The 26,185-nt window shown below is 36.2% G+C and overlaps 2 protein-coding genes across 2 annotated transcripts in view; both read right to left on the bottom strand.

Annotated features, from left to right (window-relative positions):
* The window catches only part of chas (chascon), a 472,926-nt gene that overhangs the window by 199,167 nt on the left and 247,574 nt on the right, over positions 1-26,185 (bottom strand). The gene's annotated exons all lie outside the window — the stretch shown is intronic.
* Positions 11,115-12,205, bottom strand: LOC138714850 (uncharacterized). Its single transcript, XM_069847046.1, has one exon. It carries the CDS (start codon positions 12,073-12,075, stop codon positions 11,254-11,256), a length of 822 nt encoding a protein of 273 aa, XP_069703147.1. The 5' UTR covers positions 12,076-12,205; the 3' UTR covers positions 11,115-11,253.

Here is a 26,185-nt window from a genome sequence, read left to right as displayed (position 1 = left end):
TGGGCACCGGCCCCATACACTGGCCGAAATTTCATGAGAAAAATTTCTTCTCCCATGAGCACTCCAACCAGCGCACATTCCGTAACTCGAGCCCTAAGCAGGATGCCTTAGACCACTACGCCACGGCGCGGGACAAGTTGTTAGCATTGGCTTGCATAATTGTACCATTTCTTTGAAATAAATTCCTGAACATCCATTACTCAATACCTTCTTGAATATTGCCCATTTCATTAACATTTCATTTTAATTTAGATTCTCCAGAATTGACTGGTTGATACAATCTCTGAACTCAGCTTTTGAACTTCCCTCAAGTTCAATGTGATGGTCGCATTTTTGCACATTTACATTCCAAGTTTGTCGAATTTTTAAAAGTCGAGTAGCAAAATGAGACAAATGTGACTATGACTTAAAAAGTATCTGAAATCTCTCTCCTTTCTTGCTTCATTCATCATAACGGTATTCTAGCCCTTGCATTGCATTATTCTTAGGCCTCAACATTGAATTGTATTTAAAGAGAACACTATAAGCCAATGTGGACGCCCTCCAGCGAAGAAGGTTAACATATCCGGACATTAGTTTATTGTTAAAATTACTTGCCTTGACCCCAACAATTGCCCCACGAAGTTAGTCGATCAATTTTTCTACATTTTGTAGTGTGTAAGCAGGTTGTTTATTCTTGTTTCCTGTTTGTCAGACTTCCCGAACGAAACATTTCTCCTTTGAGATCCCTTGCCCCAATCACTGCATACACATCATCATTGTAAGTTTTCTTTTTTTCGCCTTCCCCTTGCCGAAATTCGACTGTGGGTTCATGTACAACACGCTTTTAGGCTGCCTTCAAGTGACCATACTATATCACCCCCTTCTAGATTCATAGTATCTATATGCCACAGTTCTTTTTCTCATTGTAAGTAGAATTTGTCTGCAGGCCGTAACTGGAATGAGTAATGCACAGACCGGCGTGTTGAAAGGGTAACAGGATTCAGTAGATCTAAGAAATCTGCTTACCGGTTCCAAGGAGATCTACAGGAGCGGCGGACAAGCCCACTTGGATCAGCTGAGAAAGTGCAACACATGTTTGGGTGGGTGACTCGATTCGTAACTTCCAGTTCTTTATCATTTCTTCAGCAAAAGAGATAAATATATAAAATGGACAAACTTCTGCATACTGTATAAATCATAAGATTTATTTCAAAACATGGAAAGAAAACTTGCACTGCGAATACTCGGACTCCTCTCGCCAAATACCATCTTTCTACCAGCAATCTCATCGACACTAGATAGCATAGTATTTGATACAGTGTTGAGTTACGATTAAGAAAATATAATTTCTTCATCTCACATAATATGAAACTGTATGAAAATAAAACTTTAATTTTCTGGATTAGCTAGCTTTTATCCTCTACTCCTCTGAATTTGTATGGTAAAATTGTATGGTAAATTCTTTATTCTTTCTTTCGTGATAAACGTTCCAGCCAGTTTCTTACAGAAGTCTGCGACATAATGACCCTAATAAAAATACCAAGCAAATAGTATGAAAAATAGTATGCATATGGCAAGAATAACTTGATGTAAATTATGGAAGATAGTATGCGTACGGAAGTTACTTGTGGAAAATAGTATGCATACGGCAACAATAACTTGATGTAAATTGTGAAAAATAGTATCCATACGGCAACAATAACTTGATGCAAATTGTGGAAAATAGTATGCATACGGCAAGAATAACTTTATGTAAATTGTATAAAATAGTATCCATACGGCAACAGTAATTTGATGCAAATTTTAGAAAATAGTATGCATGCGGCAGCAATGACGATGTAAATTTGGAAAATAGTATGCAACAATAACTATATATAAATTTTGGAATATAGTATACATACGGCAGCAATAACTTGATGTAAATTTTGGAAAATAGTTTGCATACGGCAACAATAACTTGATGCAAATTGTGGAAAATAGTATGCATACGGCAAGAATAACTTTATGTAAATTGTATAAAATAGTATGCATACGGCAACAGTAATTTGATGCAAATTTTAGAAAATAGTATGCATGCGGCAGCAATGACGATATAAATTTGGAAAATAGTATGCAACAATAACTATATATAAATTTTGGAATATAGTATACATACGGCAGCAATAACTTGATGTAAATTTTGGAAAATAGTTTGCATACGGCAACAATAACTTGATGTAAATTTTGAGAAATAGTATGCGTACGGCAACAATAACTTGATGTAAATTGTCGAAAATAGTATGCATACGGCAACAATAACATGATGTAAATTTTGGAAAATAGTATGTATATGGCAACAGGCAACAATAACTTGATGTAAATTGTGGAAAATAATACCCATATGGCAACAATAACTATTTGCAAATTGTCGAAAACAGTATGCATACGGCAACAATAAATTGATATAAATTTAGGAAAATAGTATGTATAAGATAAAAATAACTTGATGTAAATTGTGAAAAATAGTATCCATACGGCAACAATAACTTGATGCAAATTGTGGAAAATAGTATGCATACGGCAAGAATAACTTGATGTAAATTGTATAAAATAGTATGCATACGGCAACAGTAATTTGATGCAAATTTTAGAAAATAGTATGCATGCGGCAGCAATGACGATGTAAATTTGGAAAATAGTATGCAACAATAACTATATATAAATTTTGGACTATAGTATACATACGGCAGCAATAACTTGATGTAAATTTTGGAAAAAAGTTTGCATACGGCAACAATAACTTGATGTAAATTTTGAGAAATAGTATGCGTACGGCAACAATAACTTGATGTAAATTGTCGAAAATAGTATGCATACGGCAACAATAACTTGATGTAAATTTTGGAAAATAGTATGTATATGGCAACAGGCAACAATAACTTGATGTAAATTGTGGAAAATAATACCCATATGGCAACAATAACTATTTGCAAATTGTCGAAAACAGTATGCATACGGCAACAATAAATTGATATAAATTTAGGAAAATAGTATGTATAAGATAACAATAACTTGATGTAAATTGTGAAAAATAGTATCCATACGGCAACAATAACTTGATGCAAATTGTGGAAAATAGTATGCATACGCCAAGAATAACTTGATGTAAATTGTATAAAATAGTATGCATACGGCAACAGTAATTTGATGCAAATTTTAGAAAATAGTATGCATACGACAGCAATGACGGTGTAAATTTTGAAAATAGTATGCAACAATAACTAGATGTAAATTTTGGAATATAGTATACATACGGCAGCAATAACTTGATGTAAATTTTGGAAAATAATACCCATATGGCAACAATAACTTTTTGCAAATTGTCGAAAACAGTATGAATACGGCAACAATAACTTGATATAAATTTAGGAAAATAGTATGTATACGATAACAATAACTTGATGTAAATTGTGAAAAATAGTATCCATACGACAACAATAACTTGATGCAAATTTTAGAAAATAGTATGCATACGACAGCAATGACGGTGTAAATTTTGAAAATAGTATGCAACAATAACTAGATGTAAATTTTGGAATATAGTATACATACGGCAGCAATAACTTGATGTAAATTTTGGAAAATAGTATGCGTACGGTAACAATAACTAGATGTAAATTTGGAAAATAATATGCATAGGCCTACGGCAACAATAACTTGAAGTAAGTTATGGAAAATAGTATGCGTACGGCAACAATAACTTGATGTAAATTTTGGAAAATAGTATCTATATGGCAACAGGCAACAATAACTTGATGTAAATTGTGGAAAATAATACCCATATGGCAACAGTAACTTTTTGCAAATTGTCGAAAACAGCATGCATACGGCAACAATAACTTGATGTAAATTTTGGAAAATAGTATGTATACGATAACAATAACTTGATGTAAATTGTGGAAAATAATGCCCATATGGCAACAATAACTTTTTGCAAATTGCCGAAAATAGTATGCATACGGCAACAATAACTCGATGTAAATTTTGGAAAATAGTATGCATACAATAACTTGATATGAATTGTGGAAAATAGTGCGAATACGGCAACAATAACTTGATGTAAATTGTGGAAAATAGTATGCGTAGTAGTATACTCATTCCTTATCGCGACAAACGAATAATCGACTAGTGCTACATTTATTTCATTCTAGAATAACAAATTGATGACGATGCGTTGTTATATTCGTATAGTTCATGACGTCGCTGTTGTTAAAATCTGAACCATAAACAGTTTAGGCCTGTATACCAAAAATTCCAACCCCATAGGAAACATGATGGACGTCGCATGAGATACGTAAGCACAGAGAAACCCGAAGATTGGTGCCAACACCTGAGTCATAAGGTCTGGCACTTGCTTGTCTTGGCAGTGCACGTAAGGATGGAAGAAAAAGAATACTAACAATAGACATTGTAATTGTTTAAATATCCTTAATATGCATTTTCTGTTAATCGATAAGACTTGGTTGTCTTACAGTGAAGAAACGTTACAGCGAAATAACCGGGCCAAAAAAAAATGAAAGAAATAATATTAAATTTAATCTTACTGTTAAGAGTTCCAGTGCGTAAGCCAGTGGTAAGATCACTGACCATAAGCATGTTTTTGGTTACGCATTGAGTAATACATTTGAGGCACGCGAATCTACTTTTCTTACCACAAACAAAAGATATCCGAGAAAGTGGCCACAAACAGCCCGACTGGACAGATTATCGCTTACCAGCTGGTTATCCAAGTGTCCAACACGCGATGTGTAGTTACCTAACTAATCACTCACATTGACTATTTTGTTACTAGTCACTTGTCCGCCCCGGGGTTCTATCTCTACGAAAGTCATTATTATCTAATACTGTTCTCGATACGTGTCATATAGTTGGTTTCTATGTTTTTTTTTCTTATGAGGTAAGTCATTGTGTAATGTCAGACAAATCGATAACAATATAGCATTGAATTTTCTTTTTTTATGTAATTCTTTGGTTTTAATGAGTATATTTATCTTTTTATATTCGCTGTTCGTGTTAAAACATGCAGTTCAAGAAGAAAGCATGAATAGGTAAATGATAATATAAGTTTTGGCTATAATAAAATGTTTGACACTTGTTAAGGTAACACGCTATTAAGCTTTGTAATTTTTACAATTTTAATTGTATTTTTTTAAGTTGTACATCAGTGAGATATTCCTAAAATACATGTATACATTTTTGTTTAAATTTTTATGTTGAAAAATGTGCCTAGAAAAAAATTATTTATTTATTTTTTCCAAAAAATAATTTCTGCTTTTAGTAAGTATTTATGTGGGCCTCGGATTTAAAGGTTAGTATAGTAACCACTAGAACTTTTACGACGACTGGAATTAAGTGTTTGATAGGCCTATATAAGCAAATACAATGGAGTCCCTCCATTGGAATCTTCTGTTATGGAAACTTCTAATTTGGAAAGCTAGCTGACTCCGCCCACTACAGGAACACCACTCAATACGTTACTGATAAGGCGATCGCTTTGCTCATGCTCGACCTTGACATCAAAAGATACGGTAAAGAAGAAGAAAGAAATTTATTTTCACTTATACATGAAAATGCAAGCTTAAATAAGAATTATTTTAGCATCTAAATATCTACAGGAGTAGTTAAAAACCCGGACCGACCCTTGCTGCTGATTTCAGAGCCTTGTTCACTCCAGAGCACGATAGACTGGTAACTAAGACTTTCGTGGTTCGAATCCTGCCTGGGAAGGAAACTTTTTTTTGTTCCTTATTCAAATTTAGCCTATTCCCAATACTTTTCGTTTGCTGGTAAAATTCATGTTCTGGAAATAATAAGTTAATTAAGTAGTAAAATATCGCTGCAATCGAAAAGTATTGGGAATACATTTGAATAAGGAACAAAACAAAGTTTCCTTCCCAGGCAGAATTCGAACCACGAAAGTCTTAGTTGCCAGTCTATCGTGCTCTGAGTGAACAAGGCTCTGAAATCAGCTACAAGGGTCGGTCCGGGGTTTTTTTTTGCCACTACTGTACACATACAAATATTTAAGAGTAAATAATTACAGTGGTAACTCCTCTAAATAAAATAACTGTTTTAGCATTAACGACAAAGTATGTTTTAAGCTTGTGATACTCTTTCATAATATATTTACTCAGATAAGAAATTAATTTGAAACTTGTAGGGAATTTGCTGCTTGGTCATCCTCAGTAAACAGTGTTTGTACTCACCCGGTTTATTACACCCCGTCCTCTGTCTACGAGTCACTGATTTCATCGCTCGGCAAGTGGTTGCATCGCCGAGATAGGGGCGGGCAAAGAAGACCAATAACATAGTACAAGCATATTAAATGACCTTTGATTAGCTAATAATTTTTACACCAATTTATGAACAACGAAGGGACTTCACTGTATTTCATTTCTTACAAGGGAGTTTGTATATAGCTGGTAGCCTACATGTTAGCAGATCTGCAGACGGCATGATATTCATCCATGCACTGTCTACTCTCGTTTCAATCTCCGCATTACTGATATTTATTCCTCAGTATCTTTCGTGGAAATCCTCTGTTTATTTTTTCACCCTTCCGTTCGAACGATAATCGAAGAACTTCAAGGTATTCGAAACGCCTGAATACTCTCAAGTAACCGTAAATACAGTAGTTTTGTTGTTTTATCTCTTGGCTCTTTGTCCTTCTAAACAACAATCTAAGCAGCCTATCTTTTAGCATAGACGTATCTTTGAGAGTAAATTTAATGGTTAAGAAATATCAGAACTTGCACTGGCAAAATTTCGTTTAATTCATTCATTCATAATAAAGGTGACAAAAAAGTCACTGTTCGTTTACTTTGAATAAGATACTCTCACTCATTTAACTAAAATCGGGATCTTTTTTGCTGAACTCGGTAAAGTGCTTAGAAAAAATCACTGAATTGATTGATGCAGTCTGTAAAAGCAAGTACTGAAACAGCTTCACAAAGAATACCGTGGTTGTGTCATATAGATCACTTAATTCTAAATATTTCCTAATTATAACTCAAAATTTATACCAAAATGAGGAATAAATTAGGATTTATAAAAAATAAAATTTGACCCTGATATTAAGTAATAATATCGGAACATTTTCAGTAAATAAATATCGTAGTAATTGTTGCAGTTACGTAACTTACTCTTACGTGTAAACATTAAGGCCGCCGCTATCGCGTACGCTTGTCAACCAAGAGGTTTCTGGTTCGACTCCCGGTATGGGCTCAGATTTATCTCCGTTCCATGGGACTGGCTTTTTGTCCCTTGCCTTGTACTTGTTCTGTGACGTATCTATGGTGGCCCTGCACCATGTTTACCACACGGTCAGGGTGAATCGCCATATGAGGGACTCTAGTGATGGTTCAATGAAAGGCCAAAATGGTTAAAATAATGCTGTAGCGTCTCATGCAAAAGTATTAGGAATTTTGTAATAATTAAAAGAAAGTCCTCAGTTCAATGATTGTTTTATTATTATTATTATTATTATTATTATTATTATTATTATTATTATTATTATTATTATTATTATAAAGAGGAATAAGTTATAGAAACTATTGGCTGCAGCATTCCAAGAAAGTCAATTTTCATAAACTGTTCTGAAGTCACTCGTTTTGAAAACGTTGAAATCATTTCACGAAACATTCCGCGGCTTATATTGTAGATGAGTGAATATCTTAATTCTGGATATTCATGAGTGTTTGTTTCATTTTTAACTCTGGTAACTAGTCAATTCATCTGGACCAGCGATGGAGAATAGTCCCTCTCAGAGAGCTCAGCTTCTCCCGCTATCTCAGTTGCTGTTATATGCAGGTACTCATACTGACTGCTCTGTTTACAGTACGAGTTCCCCGTCTCTGATCTGGACCGTCTTTCACTAATTTTAGCAACTAGATAAGCACCTGATACAAATTTCAAATTATCCTTATTACACCCACAATCACAATTATCATAATTATCGTCATTATCTCCATGAAAAGGGTCCTGTTTGAGAATTATTAACCTACATTAGCCATTCACAAATAGCGAGACCCCTTTAATATGATCGGGAAGGCGCAAGAACACCTCTTAAGGCAATACAAAAGGGCACAAGAGAAAGGACTCACGACCAATCTCTGTGTGAGGTAGGGTAGCCACTTCCATGTTGGGAAACGAATCCGTGCCCAGCTACAAAATTTACCACTTAAGCCACAGTTGAGAGCTAATATATTTGTGGTGATTTGAAAGTATTTAGCTGTGCAACATAACTTCAATTGTTTCATTGTAATAATAAAAAACATGTAGCACTAATATTAATTAATCTCCTATTCTTTATAGCCATATGCATTACTAATGGAAGATTATTATTATTATTATTATTATTATTATTATTATTATTATTATTATTATTATTATTTGTGCTCATATGGGCATATATTTAATACTTTCGTATATAAATAAACCCAATAATCTTACAGCTTTAAAAGAGAAAAAGGCTAAGAGAAAAAGTTTAGAACAGAATTAAGAAAATGTCCCCACTTTCATAATCTGTACAAGTGATTAACTGTTTATGCTTGTAAATTGAATTGATCTAATTACTATGTGTTATATATTTTTGTGCAGTATTTGCTCGTTCTCCATCTCAAAGCTATTATGTTGATGTAAGATCCATGGAATAACATAGCCTAAATGGAAAAATTGAAATGAAATGAAAATTATTACAATACAGGGTGAAAGGTGTATAACTGCATTAATTTTAAGAACAGAACCCTTAGGTTGTAAGTAACCAAAAAGTCAAATGTCATTTTGGTATCTGAATAACGGTTTAGGCAAAAAAAAAAAAAGTATCTGAAATTTTAACTGATAAATTTTCGTTACACTGTAAATGCGTTTTTAATCAGTTAATTTTGTACGTTATTACACAAATGAAGCGTTTTTCCAAAAAATGACAAAAGAAATATTTTTTTCGGCTTGCTTTTCGCGTTGATATCTTAGACTAGAGACGAGAATTTCATCCACTATAAAATCCCAAAACATGCATGAATTCATGCGCTATCAAACTATGAAACATGCACGATTAAGCGAAAAATACATTAAAATATGCACTTTCATTTTTGTTCGAAGTGTCTTATTTCACTTCACTTTTTTTTTTTTTGCACAATTAACAACCTAATAATGTTCCTAAGTTGGTTTCTACGAGGTTCCTTCGCTTGTCAGTCATTATGTTTCTGTAGGCAGAGAATGACCTCTCTACATCGCAAGAAGTTATAGGTGCAAACTTGAATGAACATATTTGTGATAGTGTCAGGTCAAATTCTTCATTCAAGTTTTCGCCACAAATTATTTCTTTTTTTCGGCTAAACCGTTATTCAAATACCAAAATGATATTTGACTTTTTCGTTACCGGTATTTACAACCTAAAGATTCTGTTCTTAAAATTAATCCAGTTATATTCCTTTCACCCTGTATAGGCTTGTGTTTGGTACTGTACAGTCTTATAAAGTAGCTGTACGACAAAACTATTTTCTAAGTCCCAAAAATGAGGCAGTGCGCATGATCAGAGGACGAGCAACCTGGTTCACAAGAAAAGGACTAGTTGAGATAATAAAATTAGTTTTGTTTCGTTGTATGTCTGATCATGCGCACTGTCTACTTTCTGGGACTTTAAAAGTATTTGTGCGACAAAACTTTTTTCTAAGACTGTACATCTAATCACCGGGAAAAGACTTTTTGAAACTAATTGTAGAAAAGTTAATGACTTCTTTTGCTTTTATCTAAAACGCTAACTCCGTATTGTTAAGAAACGATTATTTATGTTTTATTTATTTATTCATTTGTTTATTTAGCTATTTATTTATTTAACTATATATCTATTTGTTTATCTATTTACTTATCTATTTATGTATTTGCTATTAAAAATGAAAACCACTGTTTTGGAATATTTGTAACTATAAAAGAAAAAAATCTCTTTGGAGTAAAGACTTCAACCCTCATGAATTTATTTATTGTTACGAAGTTCTTGAATGCAAATAAAATATAAATTGATGACTGATTGGCTAATATCTTCACTGGTAGAAGATTCATGAGAATAAACATAATAATGGTATAGTAAAAGAAACGAAATAGTTTAAAAAATATATAGCTACAAATGAATCTGTTTGGAGCATAGAACTTAAACCTGTTGAATATAGCACATTTTGTTAGGAAGTGCCTGAGATGTAGTGATAACTGGTTGGTCTGTGCCACCGACCATCTACGATGCTCAAAAATATAACAAATGATGATAATAATAATAATAATAATAATGATAATAATAATAATAATAATAATAATAATAATAATAATAATAATAATAATAATAGAATAAAGTTTTAAGTTTATGCCACGCAGTTTATGTGAAGGCTGAAACTAAAATTGAAATATTTTTAAAGGTCGTAAATTATTTAAACTTGATTATATAAACTCACTACTTACCCATAAGAAAATAAATCCCTCCGTTAATGAATATTGTTTCCGTGGTCTTTAAATCCGGACGGTATCAGCTCCAACTTGTCTTTTCCAATTTGGGAGGGAAAAAAGTCGAACGTCCTCCGGCTAAAGATGTGAAAAAAAAAATATATTGGCGCAGGAATATGAATTGATGCACACGAGCACTTGGAGAAGAGGAAGCTATGCAGTGACACACATTATTTACGGCGCCGCACTCGCGACCCACACACACACCTCCACATGACAGGGCTGACTGAGCGGCAATGCACCGGCCGCGCCGAGTTACCTCCGCCAGCGGCTGCGGCCGCCCCACTCCACTGCCTAATCACATACAATTCACCACGTTTCCTTGTTTCTTCTCCTTTTTTTCTCTTTCTTTTACCTCATCATCATTTTCCCATATCTCATTATCCCCTTTCTCCTTAAAGGCCCTTTCTACTCCATTTTCTCTTAATTTTCCTCCTCCTCGCCTCGTACTTTTCCTTCTCTCTTCGTAAGGTGCATCATCACCTGTTACCCTTCCTTCTCTTGCTCTTTCCTATCCGTTTCCACCTCTTGCTCTCTTTCTTTCTTCATCTCCCCGTGCTCTTCCTCCTCATTTCGCTCATCATAACATTATCCTTCACTTCTACCTCCTTCATTGTACTCTTTTTGCCCTTCCTTATCTCCCTGTCTCTTTTTGTAATCTTTTTTCCTTCACTTTCTGCTCTTTTTCTTTCTTCAGATGTTTGTGTTCTTGCTCCTCTTCTTTTCTCTCTCATGATCTTCCTATTTCTCATTCATCTCCTGCTGTTTTTCTTCCTTCAGCTCTTTGTGCTCTTCTTTCTTCTCTTTTTTCTCTTCATCATCTTCCCGTTTCTTGTCCATTTCCTGCTCTTTTTCTTCCTTCAACTCTTTGTGTTTTTCCTCTACTTCTTTTTCTCTCTTCATGATCTTCCTATTTCTCGTCCATTTCCTACTCTTTTTCTTTCTCCAGCTCTTTCTGCTCTTTCTCCCCTTCTTTTCTCTCTTCATGATCTTCCTATTTCTTGTCCGTCTCCTACTCTTTTTCTTTCTCCAGCTCTTTGTGCTCTTTCTCCCCTTCTTTCCTCTCTTCATGATCTTATTTCTCGTCCATTTCCTACTCTTTTTCTTTCTCCAGCTCTTTGTGCTCTTTCCCCCCTTCTTTTCTCTCTTCATGATCTTCCTATTTCTCGTCCGTCTTCTATTCCTTTTCTTTCTCCAGCTCTTTGTGCTCTTTCTCCCCTTCTTTTCTCTCTTCATGATCTTCCTATTTCTCGTCCATCTCCTTCTCTTTTTCTTTCTCCAGCTCTTTGTGCTCTCCATCTTCTTTTCTCTCTTCATGATGTTCCTATTTCTCGTCCATCTCCGTCTCTTTTTGTTTCTCCAGCTCTTTGTGCTCTTCCTCTTCTTTTCTCTCTTCATGATCTTCCTATTTCTCGTCCATCTCCGTCTCTTTTTCTTTCTCCAGCTCTTTGTGCTCTCCATCTTCTTTTCTCTCTTCATGATGTTCCTATTTCTCGTCCATCTCCGTCTCTTTTTCTTTCTGCAGCTCTTTGTGCTCTTCCTCCTCTTCTTTTCTCTCTTCATGATCTTCCTATTTCTCGTCCATCTCCTTCTCTTTTCTTTCTCCAGCTCTTTGTGCTCTTCCTCCCCTTTTTTCTCTTCATGATCTTTCTATTTTTCGTCGTCCATCTCCTTCTCTTTTTTTCTCGTCCTCTTTGTGATCTTCTTCCTCTTCTTTTCTCTCATAATATTATTTCTCGTCCATCTCCCGCTTTTTATACTCTTTTTCCACCTGTGTTCTCGTACTTCTTTTCCATCTCCTGCTCTTTTTCTTCCTTGAGCTCATTCTATTCTTCCTCTACTTTTCTCTTTTCATGTTCTTCTACTTCTTTTCCACCTCCAGCTTTCTTCTGCCTTCAGGTTTTTGTGCTCTTCCTTCACTTCTTTTTTCTCTTGACTTTCTTTGTATTTCTATTCCACCTCCTGATATTTTTCTGTCTTCATTACCTCGTACTCTTACAACTCTTTCCATTTTTCTTCCTTCAGTTCTTCGTTCTCCCATTTTTCTATTATATTTTCATAATCTTACTACTTCTTGTCCATGTCCTGTACTTTTTCAGCTCTTCTTTCTCTACTTCCTATTTCTATTCATGATCTTTCTTCTTCTATACCTCTTTTCGCTCTTTTTATTCATTTAGCTCCTAGTGCTCTTTCTTCCTCTTCCTTTTCCTAATTTTTCTCCCCTAGCTCCTTCTCGACGTCATCTCTCAGATCTTTTTACGTCTTCTCCCGCTTCTCTTCCATATATTTTTCTTCATAGATTTTACAATTCTCCATTCATCGCTTATTATTATTATTATTATTATTATTATTATTATTATTATTATTATTACTGTTATTTTAACGATTATTTCAGCATGACGATCATTATCGCGGACATTTTGAGATCAGGCTATTAAAGGTCTGTTCACATTCACACCAAGAGGTTTATGGTCACTCTATCTTTCCTTTGGATCCAAGTCTCACTGTTCTTGGGACCATATGAAAATGCCGACTGAAATAGATAGTTCTTACACATTCACAACAATGATCTGCTCATTTTGGCATGATGTCACATTCCCTCCCACGTTGTCTACTTGTAGCTTCTTAAATTCCTTTCATAATCTAGTCTGGTTAAGCACAATGAAGGTCTCAAAAGCTTGCTGTGAACAGCTTCTCATAGTTGAATTTCGTGCTCTTCAGAAGAAGAAGAAAGAATGTGAGGAGATCAAGCAGAAAGAGGAGGAAGGTCAGAAAGTCGAGGAGAAAGATAGTGAATAGGTCGAGCAGAAAGAGGAGGAAAATAGTGAAGAAGTCGAACAGAAAGAGGAGGAAGGTGATGAAGAAGTCGAATAGAAAGAGGAGGAAGATGATGAAGTCGAACAGAAAGAGGAGGAAGGTGAAGAGGTCGAACAGAAAGAGAAGGAAGATGATGAAGAAGTCGAACAGAAAGAGGAGGAAGGTGAAGAGGTCGAACAGAAAGAGGAAGATAGTGAAAAAGTCGAGAAGAAAGAAGGAGGTCGAGCAGAAAGAGGAGGAAGGTGGTGAAGAGGTCGAACACAAAGAGGAGGAAGGTGAAGAGGTCGAACAGAAAGAGGAGGAAGATGAAGAAGTCGAACAGAAAGAGGAGGAAGGTGAAGAGGTCGAACAGAAAGAGGAGGAAGGTTAAGAGGTCGAACAGAAAGAGGAGGAAGGTGAAGAGGTCGAACAGAAAGAGGAGGAAGGTGAATAGGTCGAACAGAAAGAGGAGGAAGGTGAAGAGGTCGAACAGAAAGAGGAGGAAGATAGTGAAAAAGTCGAGAAGAAAGAGAAGGAGGTCGAGCAGAAAGAGGAGGAAGGTGGTGAAGAGGTCGAACACAAAGAGGAGGAAGGTGAAGAGGTCGAACAGAAAGAGGAGGAAGGTGAAGAGGTCGAACAGAAAGAGGAGGAAGGTGAAGAGGTCAAACAGAAAGAGGAGAAAATAGTGAAGAAGTCGAGAAGAAAGGGAAGGAGGTCGAGCAGAAAGAGGAGGAAGGTGGTGAAGAGGTCGAACACAAAGAGGAGGAAGATAGTGAAGAGGTCGAACAGAAAGAGGAGGAAGGTGGTGAAGAAGTCGAACAGAAAGAGGAGGAAGGTGGTGAAGAAGTCGAACAGAAAGAGGAGGAAGGTGAAGAGGTCGAACAGAAAGAGGAGAAAGGTGAAGAGGTCGAACAGAAAGAGGAGAAAATAGTGAAGAAGTCGAGAAGAAAGGGAAGGAGGTCGAGCAGAAAGAGGAGGAAGGTGGTGAAGAGGTCGAACACAAAGAGGAGGAAGATAGTGAAGAGGTCGAACAGAAAGAGGAGGAAGGTGGTGAAGAAGTCGAACAGAAAGAGGAGGAAGGTGGTGAAGAAGTCGAACAGAAAGAGGAGGAAGGTGGTGAAGAAGTCGAACAGAAAGAGGAGGAAGGTGGTGAAGAAGTCGAACAGAAAGATGAGGAAGGTGGTGAAGAAGTCGAACAGAAGCGGTAGGAAAAATTTGAGGAGAACGAGCACAAAGAGGAAGAAGGTGGTGTAGAGCCGAACAGAAAGAGAAAGAAGGTGAGGAGGTCGAAAAAAAGATGATATAGAGGTCGATTAGAAATAGGATGAGTAGAAATTAGAGGAAAAAGAGAAGGAAGAAAACTAGGTCAAGGAAAAAGGGGAGGAAGATAGGAGGTCGAGCAGAAAGAGAAGGAACAAGAGAAGGTGATCAAGCACAATGATGTCGAGCAGAAAAGAAATTAGAATAGAAAATGGAAGAGGATGGGGAACTACAACAGGGAAGTGGAAGCAGTTGGAAAAGGAGAAATAAAGGAAGAATTTGTAGCTGGGTGAAGTGCTGTAAATTATATTTTTTTCTACTTTCCAACACCCATGGTTTTTCGCAACACGTTTTGTAGATCTCGAAGTTGTGTACATGCTGCTGAAGTGGTGATAATTTTGAGAACATAGCTGGCAACCTTGGCTGAGATTGTGTAGCCCCAGAGAGCGCGGTGAAGGGAGTCGGGCAGGCGGCATGGCACGGGAGCCGGTCAGGCAACCTCCCAGCATCCCCCTCCCCTCCTCCTCTGCTCTGCCGACTTTTCGATTCGGTTCGGTCGTTTAATGGCACCGCATCCATCTTATACATCGCACAGCATCTGATCTGTGTAACAATCGTGGTCCAGCCCATCACCATGACAACCTGGGGGCGCACAGGTGCTTCAGTTCCGAGTTCGATTCCCAGCTGCGAGGAATCATGACATTCCGTAAGGGTCAGCACTGCATGAGCACTCAGCTGACTGTTTCTCAAGCAAGGTGACGGAGGTTCGATCTCGTGTGAGATCTGTGTCGGCGAAGGTGGTTGCAAGACAATTTCTTCTAGCAATAGGTTTCCACTGCGCTATAGCTGATTTCTCGCATTTTCATTGCGCCATCGTGCATTTTAAAACGGATATTGGCTAAATTATAATTATTACAAATTTATGAGATTTCAAACTACAGGTCGAAATTGGGACAGGTCCTGAGGTCCACTTTTCTGTGTGACATGAAATTGATTATCGGCTCATTTTCATAGTAAATTATGATTACTTTGTACACCTTATCATTCATTCCTTTATGTACAGTAGCGGCAAAAAAAACCGGACCGACCCTTGTAGCTAATTTCAGAGCCTTGTTCACTCCAGAGCACGATAGACTGGTATTTAAGACTTTCGTGGTTCGAATCCTGCCTGGGAAGGAAACTTTTTCTTTTGTTCCTTATTCAAATTTATTTCCAATACTTTTCGATTGCAGCGATATTTTACTACTTAATTAAATTATTATTCCCAAAACATGAATTTTACCAGCTTATTTTCTAATGGCTTTCGAAATGGGCTACATCAGCAGTCGAAACTACAAAAATTTCAATAGAGTACTCACTATCTTGTGAATGCGGGCGTGGCATGCGCAGTGGCTCATTTCGGGGACTTTGATTATTCCGTCGGTCCAGTTTTTTCTTTTGCCACTACTGTACATAACACATTCAAGCACAATTTTTGTATTCTAAACGATTCTTAATATGGCTCATTTATGAGGTTGTAACCTGTTTTCAGACAGTTGATTTAACAAAAATATTATAGGCTATGCAATACATGTATGTAATGTATGTTAGACATACATAACATGCATGTATGTATGTAATGTAATATGAATGAATGTAATGTATGTATGTATGTGTGTAATGCATGTAATGTATGTAATCTATTGTATGTTAAACCAAAAATTACTTGAAAGATAAAGTCTACAAATCTTTAAATTTTATGAAGACGCCAATGACAGCTGCCTTAGCTTTTCGTTTAGTTTCATTTATCATCTCTGTTTAACGTTCGTTATCATTCTTAACACTCTCATTCCCACTCTTACACAATGTCGTGAATCTTGGCAACATTGTAGGACACCAACAGCTTAAAGATAGAAGCATCTCTACCAAAAACTAAGTGACAATTTAAATTATCGTATACAAAAGTTATTCTATACAAAAGTCATACACCCTTGTAGTACTGTTATTGTTATTGTGCTCAAGACCAAACTTTCGTAAAATATAGTGTGCCGTATAAGAATTATTAGAACCTATTTGTTCAGCAGCAGAGACTTACTTGGCTTGTTAAATCTAAATTTAATGCCGTATATTCCTTTCCCTTATCGGCGGGTAGGTCTTTCATTAATTATTTGATATTTAGGAGTAATGCGCCGATGTTGCAGATTTGTAGAGCACCAACTCGACTTCAGCGATATCTGTGGTGCAGCATGGAATGTGTATCTGCATTGTACCGAAATGATGATAATAGTGATAAAAATGATAAGCCGGAAAACTGTTCGAGTAGGAGAAGGATGTACCTCGCGACATCCTCCTCCAAACACTGATTTTGCCCGTCGCAAATTTCATGTCCAATCGCGACATTCCAATACAACTTTGGCGTTGACAGTCGAGGCCTAGTCGTAATAATAATAATAATAATAATAATAATAATAATAATAATAATATTAGTCGGTCTGGGTAGCGTAATCAGTATAGCGCTGGCCTTCTGTGCTCGAAGTTGCGGGTTCGATCTCAGCCCAGGTCGATGACATTTAGGTGTGTTTAAATGCGACAGGCTCATGTCAGTAGATTTACTGGCATGTAAAAGAACTCCTGCGGGACAAAATTCCGGAACACCGGCGACGCTGATATAACCTCTGCAGTTGCGAGCGTCGTTAAATAAACAACAATAATAATAATAATAATAATAATAATAATAATAATAATAATAATAATTTTATGCCACGTAGAAGTATCACGGATTTGTTTATTTATTTTTTTCTTTTTAACCTGACACAGACACAAGGGCAACTTTGTGACACTGGAACATCAGAACTCCTGATATCAACCTAGGACAACACTGGACGCCTATAATTCAGAATAATCAAACCTCTATGCTATATCCACGGCCGTGACTTCCAGGCTGCGTGTCTTAGTTTTTAGTTGTGTACATTGCAACCAGCAATAACAATAATAATAATAAATTATTATTAATTATATATTATGATTATGGTACAGATTATTATTATTATTATTATTATTATTATTATTATTATTATTATTATTATTATTATTATTATTATTATAGAAAAAGTGCAGTTAAACTTTTTTCTGCTCTTGTAAATGAAATTAGATGATTTCTGTGGTAGGCCTACACACACCGGAATATCTAACAAGCAAACATTCTCATGGGGGTAGATAAGAGTTTTTTTTCCTTCCATCGTGTTAATGTCAAATAAGTGTTTATACAAATTTCGACAACTCAAATGTAATTACGATGGATGTAAAAATAAGTTTCTCTAGGGCCGTTTACAGGAAGAAAACAATTTCATAAAAAGATTTGTTGGAACAGACACAACTGTTGCGCTATTTTTCAACATATTCCCCACCGGAATTGAGATATTTGTCATACCATGAGATTATGTTTGTATCCCTGTGTCGTAGAAGTCTGCCGACTGGGATCGGAACCAGTATGTGACAGCCGTCTGCACCTCTCTGTCGATCCAACGGTATGACAAATGTATCAATTCCGGTGTGGAATATGTTGAAAAATAGCTCAACAGTTGTTGTATCTGTTCCAATAAGTTTTTTCAATGAAAATGTATTTTCTTTCTGTAAACGACCCCAGGGAAACTTATTTTTTACGGCTCCCGTAATTGCGCTCGAGTGGCCAAAATTTGTACAAGCACTTGTTTTGACATTACTTACATGATGGAAGGAAAAATAGTAATATGCGTTACAAGAACGGTATGTTGAAGTTTTCATGCTCGAGGAAAAGTTTGAAAAAGCGAAACGTAGTTGAGCTTTTTTAATTTCCGAGAATTGAAAGAAAACATACCGCTCGTGTATCGTACATTATTTTGTGCGAAGATCGTTTATTACATACCTGAAAGAGGAATTAATAATTAGTTGCAATGAAATCTCCATCTTGGTTTCTGTTCAATGACGGCAAATTTGTAGAACAAAAATATCTATCTTCAACATTGTTGCTTTAAAATGTTTTCTGTGTTTACTATACTCCAGCAAGCCGTGATATGTCTGTCTTTTTTTTCCCCCAGTCCATAAATGCGAACTTAAAACAAACGGTAAGGTAATGTAATGATTTATTTTTCATTTTAATATTTTAACAATATTATTTATATAACATATTGCAGTAATAACATCGGCATCTGGAATCTTGTTGATTTTTTCACGGCTTCCTTAATGTTACTTGCATCACGAATCCAGTAACTTTAGTGGAGTTGTAGAGTTTACTTAATTTTTGCAAATATTTAAAAACAATAATTAACGGTGCAATTTAGGTGAAATTTCAGTGGTAAGTTTCCAATTTATAATTATTACTATATTGAATGTCTCTAAAAATAATATGTTAGAAGCCTAAAGCAGTAAAATCAATATGTCACTTAAGCGATAAGAAGAGGGAAATTGTTATGTGCGTTAGGTTGGGAATACTGAATGTGGAATTTTAGACTTACCGCGGGTTGGTTTTGTGCGGAAACCAAGCAAATACGCACGATCTCGCACAAAATAATTTTTATTCGCCCCTATGAGAATGTTCGCTTATGAGTATTCGTCAATTAACATACAGTGTGTAATAATAACCCTAATAACTAGAATGTAGACATAAAAATATAGACAATTCATGCGAATGTTGAACACGAAGTAATTGGGTTGCAAGAATTGTAAGGAAAGTGCTGAAAAATTGAAACCACATAAGGAAAGATTTAAATATCTTAGCACAAAAAAGAAATCAGTACTGGAAACATCATTCATAATGAGAAAAGTAGCAAGTGACATGGTGCACTAGTAACTCAAGGAATGATTATGATGGTGGTGGTCATGATGATCATGGTGCTAACGATGATGATAGAAAGTATGTCCATGTTTGAACATGATTCAAAGGCCGTATGTGAAAAGAGAAAGACCGGAAGGTCTTCTTCCAAGTTAATAGGCGTTTGTGGCAAGGGGCACGATCGAAGAGTCGTGAACATCACAAGCTGTTCTGAGAGATCTTCACTTCACGGACATGCAACGCGTAAGTCTATTTATACACCGAGATCGACAGTGTGTTCTGATTTAACTCCACGTCTCCTATACGCCCACGTGCGACTCGGCCAGAACGAGAGACTTCACTTTTACTTTCGTCATCACACGGAAAACAGGTTGTCCGACTTGTATTCGGAGCGCAGCATTCTCAACGCCTTTGCCTGCTCCGTTTCGATACGAATGCCTCAATTCGTGGGTATCTTTCGCAGGAGTTTTTAGGATTTACATGTTAAGATCCAGCCCCTTCCACTCTGTTATCACACAAACGGTAATTATGGTCAGAGGGGTTACTGTGTGACATTTCCGTGGAGTGACGTTGAAGTAGTGTAGACCAAAAAGTAAAATTTTGAATAGATAAAAGAAAAGAAGACAGAGAATAAGAAATAAGGAAGAATAGGAAGAAATGAACAGAAAAGAAAACGAGGCCAAGATTACAAAGTGAAAACTGGTTAAACAAGAAAAGACAAGAAGAGACAAAATAAAGAAAAAACAGAAATAGAGAATATAAAGAGAAAACAAAAGAAGAGAAAGACAAGAATAAAAAGTATAATAAGAAAAACGAGAAGATGTACAATAAAAGAGAAGAAAATGTGCAATGGAAAAAGAAAAGGAGCAGCAGGAATAAGGTATAAAAAGAACATGGATGATAGTACAAAATAAAACCACTAGAAATAAGAAAAGATAAATATGAAGACGATGTTAGGAGAAAATCCACAAAGGATTAGGGAAAACACGGAAAGTTTACTTGAAGCAAGTAAAGCGATCGGTTTGGAAGTAAATCCCGAAAAGACAAAGTATGTGATTATGTCTCGTGATCAGAATATTGTACGAAATGGAAATATAAAAACTGGAGATTTATCCTTCGAAGAGGTGGAAAAATTCAAATATCTTTGAGCAACAGTAACAAATATAAATGACACTCGGGAGGAAATTAAACTCAGAATAAATATGGGAAATGCGTGTTATTATTCGGTTGAGAAGCTTTTGTCATCAGGTCTGCTGTCAAAAAATCTGAAAGTTAGAATTTATAAAACAGTTATATTACCGGTTGTTCTGTATGGTTGTGAAACTTGGACGCTCACTCTGAGAGAGGAACAGAGATTAAGGGTGTTTGAGAATAAGGTTCTTAGGAAAATATTTGGGGCTAAGAGGAATGCAGTTACAGGAGAATGGAGAAAGCTACACAACGCAGAACTGCACGCATTGTATTCTTCACCTGACATAATTAGGAACATTAAATCCAGACGTTTGAGATGGACAGGGCATGTAGCACGTATGGGCGAATCCAGGAATGCATGTAGCGTGTTAGTTGGGAGACCGGAGGGAAAAATATCTTTTTGGAGGCCGAGACGTAGATGGGAGGATAATATTAAAATGGATTTGAGGGAGGTGGGATATGATGATAGAGACTGGATTAATCTTGCTCAGGATAGGGACCTATGGCGGGCTTATGTGAGGGCGGCAATGAACCTTCGGGTTCCTTAAAAGCCATTTGTAAGTAAGTAAGTTAGTAAGTAAATGTGAAGACGAAGACTAAGAGGAAGGCAGAAAATAGGAAAGATTGGAGAATGCTGTGCATAGAGTCAAATACCTGCCTTTAGGCAGAAAATTATAAATGAATGAATGAATGAATCAAATACTGTTTGAATAGAGATACAAAACAAAGAAAGTCATGAAATTAAAGAGAAGAGGAAATATAAAAGAAAGACGACATATTAAAAAGCATAAGAATAAGAACAAAAAAGGAAACGAGGAAGATTATAAACATACGACTACAAAAAAAATGCAGAAAAGAGCAAGTAAAATGCATAAGCAAAAGAAGAAAATAGTATTAATATCAAGTAGAAAGATTTAAAAAACGAGAAGAAAACAAAAGAACAAAAAGAGAGAAAGAAAGAAACAAAGTAGATAAAAGTACGAGAAGAAAAGTTGAAGCGAAAAGATAGCAAAATAAGAATAAAGTATTAAAGAAGAAAAAATCAAGAAAAAAAGGAAAAAACAATTGTTACAAAAACAATAATAAAGAGAAGGGGGAGAAAAGCAGAACACGAGAAGACAAAGAAAACAAGGAGAATACAAGAAGAACAAGAGGTAGGAGGAAAATCATGGGGAATGGAATGAGAACAATGGGATATAGGGATAATAAGGGGAATACTAGGAGAACAAGTGGAAGAGAAGAAGAACAAGGGAAGCACACGGATACAATATTATCTCTAAATTATCACTGTTCATGTATAATAATTATAATCGAATCAAACATCTTGGAGTGCTGATTGTTCAACACCATATATGGGACAAACATTCTGCATTATGATGTAATAAATTACACAACATTATATATATGCTAGACCTAGGCTACATTTGTTATATTGCGACCTATCTCTGGTGATCCCCTGCGTAAGGGGATATTCAGAACGGATTCTTTGTACTCGCAGTTTGTGCCTTACACTTACATTATATTACAATGATTGCACATACGGCATATTCAGAGTGAACCGTAAGCAATGTCATTATTTTCAGGTGGTTATTTTTTTAGATATTTCAAACAAAAAAGTTAAGTACAATTTTCCTCATTTTCGTTTCTATTTAGAGATAAAAATTGTTTTATATATAAAACATTTCATAGCGTGTTTTGGGAAAGCCATTGATTTAATTCCCAATATGCTCAGTTAATTTAAGAGAGCAGTGTATTATGATAATGAATGATAGAAGGAATTTTAGTTTTGTCCTTTAAATATACAGAAATTTGATCCGAACAAATGTAGCTTTGTAAAATTTATTTGCAGAACGAAAAGTTACATTAGTCTGGATCAAATATCTGCACATTTAAAGAACAAAACTATAATACTTCCAATCATTTTATTGTCATAATACACTGTTCTCTTAAATTGACTGAGCATTCATTCATTCATTCATTCTGTTCTGCCCAAGGGCAGGTCTTTCACTGCAAACCCAGCATTCTCCAGTCTTTCCTATTTTCTGCCTTCCTCTTTCTCTCTTCATATGACCCATATATCTTAATGTCGTCTATCACTGTGGAAAGACTCATCATACAATGTTTGCAGTTTTTCTTAGGAGAGGTAAATGCGGTAGCTTCCCGTTGCTTTCCGCACACCACTCTCTCTTTCGCATCTTAAAAGATCCCAGGGGGCCCCAGCGTGGAGGTGAGCAGAGTGGATTTGATTAATTAGGCCCTCCGGACTTCACTGAAATTTACCGCAAGGGTTAAATATCAGTTCTATCAGAGTTTTTGACCCGATCAAAGACCGGGAAATCCCAATTAGCCTTTGACCCCCGACTGAGCATATTAGGAATTAAATAAATGACTTTCTCAGAACACGATATGAAATGTTTCTTACAAAACAATTTTTATCTCGAAAAGGAAGCAAAAACGAGCAAAATTGTACTAAACGTTTTTTGTTTGAAATATCTCAAAGAATCTTTTATCATCCAGTCTGCTGTCAAAAAATCTGAAAGTTAGAATTTATAAAAGTTATATTACCGGTTGTTCTGTATGGTTGTGAAACTTGGACTCTCACTTTGAGAGGAACATAGGTTAAGGGTGTTTGAGAATAAGGTGCTTTGGAAAATATTTGGGGCTAAAAGGGATGAAGTTACAGGAGAATGGAGAAAGTTACACAGCGCAGAACTGCACGCATTGTATTCTTCACCTGACATAATTAGGAACATTAAATCCAGACGTTTGAGATGGGCAGGACATGTAGCACGTATGGGCGAATCCAGAAATGCATATAGAGTGTTAGTTGGGAGGCCGGAGAGAAAAAGACCTTTGGGGAGGCCGAGACGTAGATGGGAAGATAATATTAAAATGGATTTGAGGGAGATGGAATATGATGATAGAGACTGGATTGATCTTGCTTAGCATAGGGACCTCTGGCGGGCTTATGTGAGGGCGGCAATGAACCTTCGGGTTCCTTAAAAGCCAGTAAGTATATCTCAAAGAATAACCCCCTAAAATTAATGACATTAATTACGGTTCACTCCGTATACATAAATCAGAAATATAGAAAAATTGAGCATTGAGCCAATGGATTTGTAGACCTAACTTTATACATACGCTGTTAAGTCTCGTAGTAAAAGTGTATTATGTTTGTTTGGTGCCGAATGGGATACAAGAGCCAATCCTTGAGAATGGTAATGACGAGATGCTTGTATTATTCTGTGCTGTTATGAATGGGAGAAGAGGGCAAGTCTGTTACGGCCATGTCTAATGACGATAAATTCACACGAAGGAAAGCAGTGCAACGAACGAATGTAGGAATGGCTAGACAACGCGCCGGTGTATCTTAAGGCCATCTCTGTTACGTGGGCCCCTTGAGGAAGATGGATGCGGTTACATGAGCCGGCCGGCCGCTCCGCCTCACCGAAAAGGACAACAATAGAATGAAGGAAGAGCGGATCTGCACGAGGCCACGGCGTAAGCTTGTGCAGCAAGGACTAACATCTGTTTCATATAGGAACAGGAAGCTATAATTCTGCTTTTTTCTTCAAATATCCATGAAAATTAATTCTCTCTTTAACTAACAACTCATTTCCAAGCATCAGGTGTGTCGGCTCCATTGCCATATTCCGTGGTTCTCAAACCATGGACCGTGACAGTAGTCTCTTCGAACATCATTATAGTGCATTTTTTTTTTATCTCTTGTTAAAACTATAGGTTGATGGTTTCTCACTGAGAATCAAGACTCGATCATATTAGGGGAAAATGGCATTTTAAGGTACAAGAAGTACCTACAAACAAATCTACGGCTATTCGTCCTGGAAAAATCGTACCGCGACAAATTCGTCCCAAACTATTTGTCACAACGCGTTTTGGTACCGCTACAAGATTTGTACCGCAACAAATCGTTCCAAAGTATTTGTCCCAACATGTTTTCGTCCCACGTTTGTGCCAAATAGGCTAAGTCATAAGTGCGCGAACGCTCTACCGACTGAGCTACCCAGGAACTATACACGACACCGTCACAATTTTTCCTTTATATCCACACAACTCTAATGAGCTGACAAGATGCCAGAACTCAGCTATGAGTGCACACAAATGCTGTGTGACTTAAATTGTGGCTTTCTGTTAAAGTACCTCCAGTAACGAATGTATTATGCAAATCTGGCTTTCAGGTAGTAGCTCCCTGTAAAGCAGGTTTGAATAATTTCGTACGTTAACAGAAAGCCACAATTTAAGTCACACAGCATTTGTGTGCACTCACAGTTGAGTTCTGGCATCTTGTCAGCTCATGTGAGTTGTGTGGATATAAAGAAAAAATTGTGACGGTGTCGTGTATAGTTCCTGGGGTAGCTCAGTCGGTAGAGCGTTCGCGCGGTAAGCGAAGGATCCCGGGATCGTTACCCGCCCCCGGAACAATTTTTCCTTGAAATTATCCAAACCTGCTTTACAGGGAGATATTACCTGAAAGCCAGATTTGCATAAGTCATAAGTGTTTTCACAAGTATTTATTAATGCACTGTTCACTGAAATAAAACATTACATAATACTTTTAGAATAGATTTCCTGCTATGACGTGCCCCAGAGCTCGGATATATTGCTGAATTTTCCCATGTGTATGATCACTTTCGTTTAGAACTTGATGTGACTCTAAATGAACTCTAGCAGAACATTCTTCTCTTCTTTCACATCTCCATTCTGTTTTCTTCCTTGCTTCCCTATGCTTTTGGTGTACAAATATCCTTTCCAAATTAATTTGGTTTTGACTTTCTGAGGTATGGTGAGACGTGGACGTTCCATGATGTTTAACCAGTTTGTACAACGAATTTGGATCTTGTTTTAAATTTTCGTCTGTTATTAAGCAACTAAAATTTCTTAATTATTAAAATTTTGCAGTGGGAAAATATGTCGTGGTACGTCGTAGATTCGGGACGAAATATTTTTGGATCAATTTGTCGTGGGACGAATTATTATTCTTGGGACGAAATGTCGCGGTACAAATTATATTCTTGGAACAAATTGTCGCGGTACTTATTTCCCGATACGATTTGTCGGGCTTCCCGTACAAACAGGGGCCTATTCCACAAAGGTATGATGTTGTACATTACAAGTAAATTCTCTGGTAAGTAGTATAAATATTAGAGTTTCTGTTCCACAAAAGAGTTATCTACAGTTGTACTTTACCACTCCATACTTATGAATTACAAGTGAAGTTTCATGATTGTGTTCTAGAAAAGTACTAGTATTTGTAACTTGTGAATAGTCAAATATTCTCTACTAATGAAAGGAGATTAACACATACATGTGCTAATGCTATTTAAATATATTTATTTCATAACATTAAGAAGTATTGTGACAAATATGAGGTATAAAATATCTTTTCTTGCTTCTATTTCCTTCAAAAGAAACAATTTAATCTCCTTTGACACCATTTCAATAATTTTGCAGTGTTTACAGCTCCGTAACAATTAAGTTTGACTGGTGAAGATCGTAATTAGCGGCATCTGTTGGCTAATGTAGGAAACTATCGCGGATTATTATACGGGGACTGCGAAAGAACACGATGATAATAATAAGAAAATAAATTTTTCATTATCAAAGAAATAAACTAAA

Source organism: Periplaneta americana, chromosome 15, assembly GCF_040183065.1.
Source record: "Periplaneta americana isolate PAMFEO1 chromosome 15, P.americana_PAMFEO1_priV1, whole genome shotgun sequence".
In the NCBI taxonomy this organism is placed as follows: domain Eukaryota; kingdom Metazoa; phylum Arthropoda; class Insecta; order Blattodea; family Blattidae; genus Periplaneta; species Periplaneta americana.
This window is presented reverse-complemented; position numbering and strand designations above follow the sequence as displayed.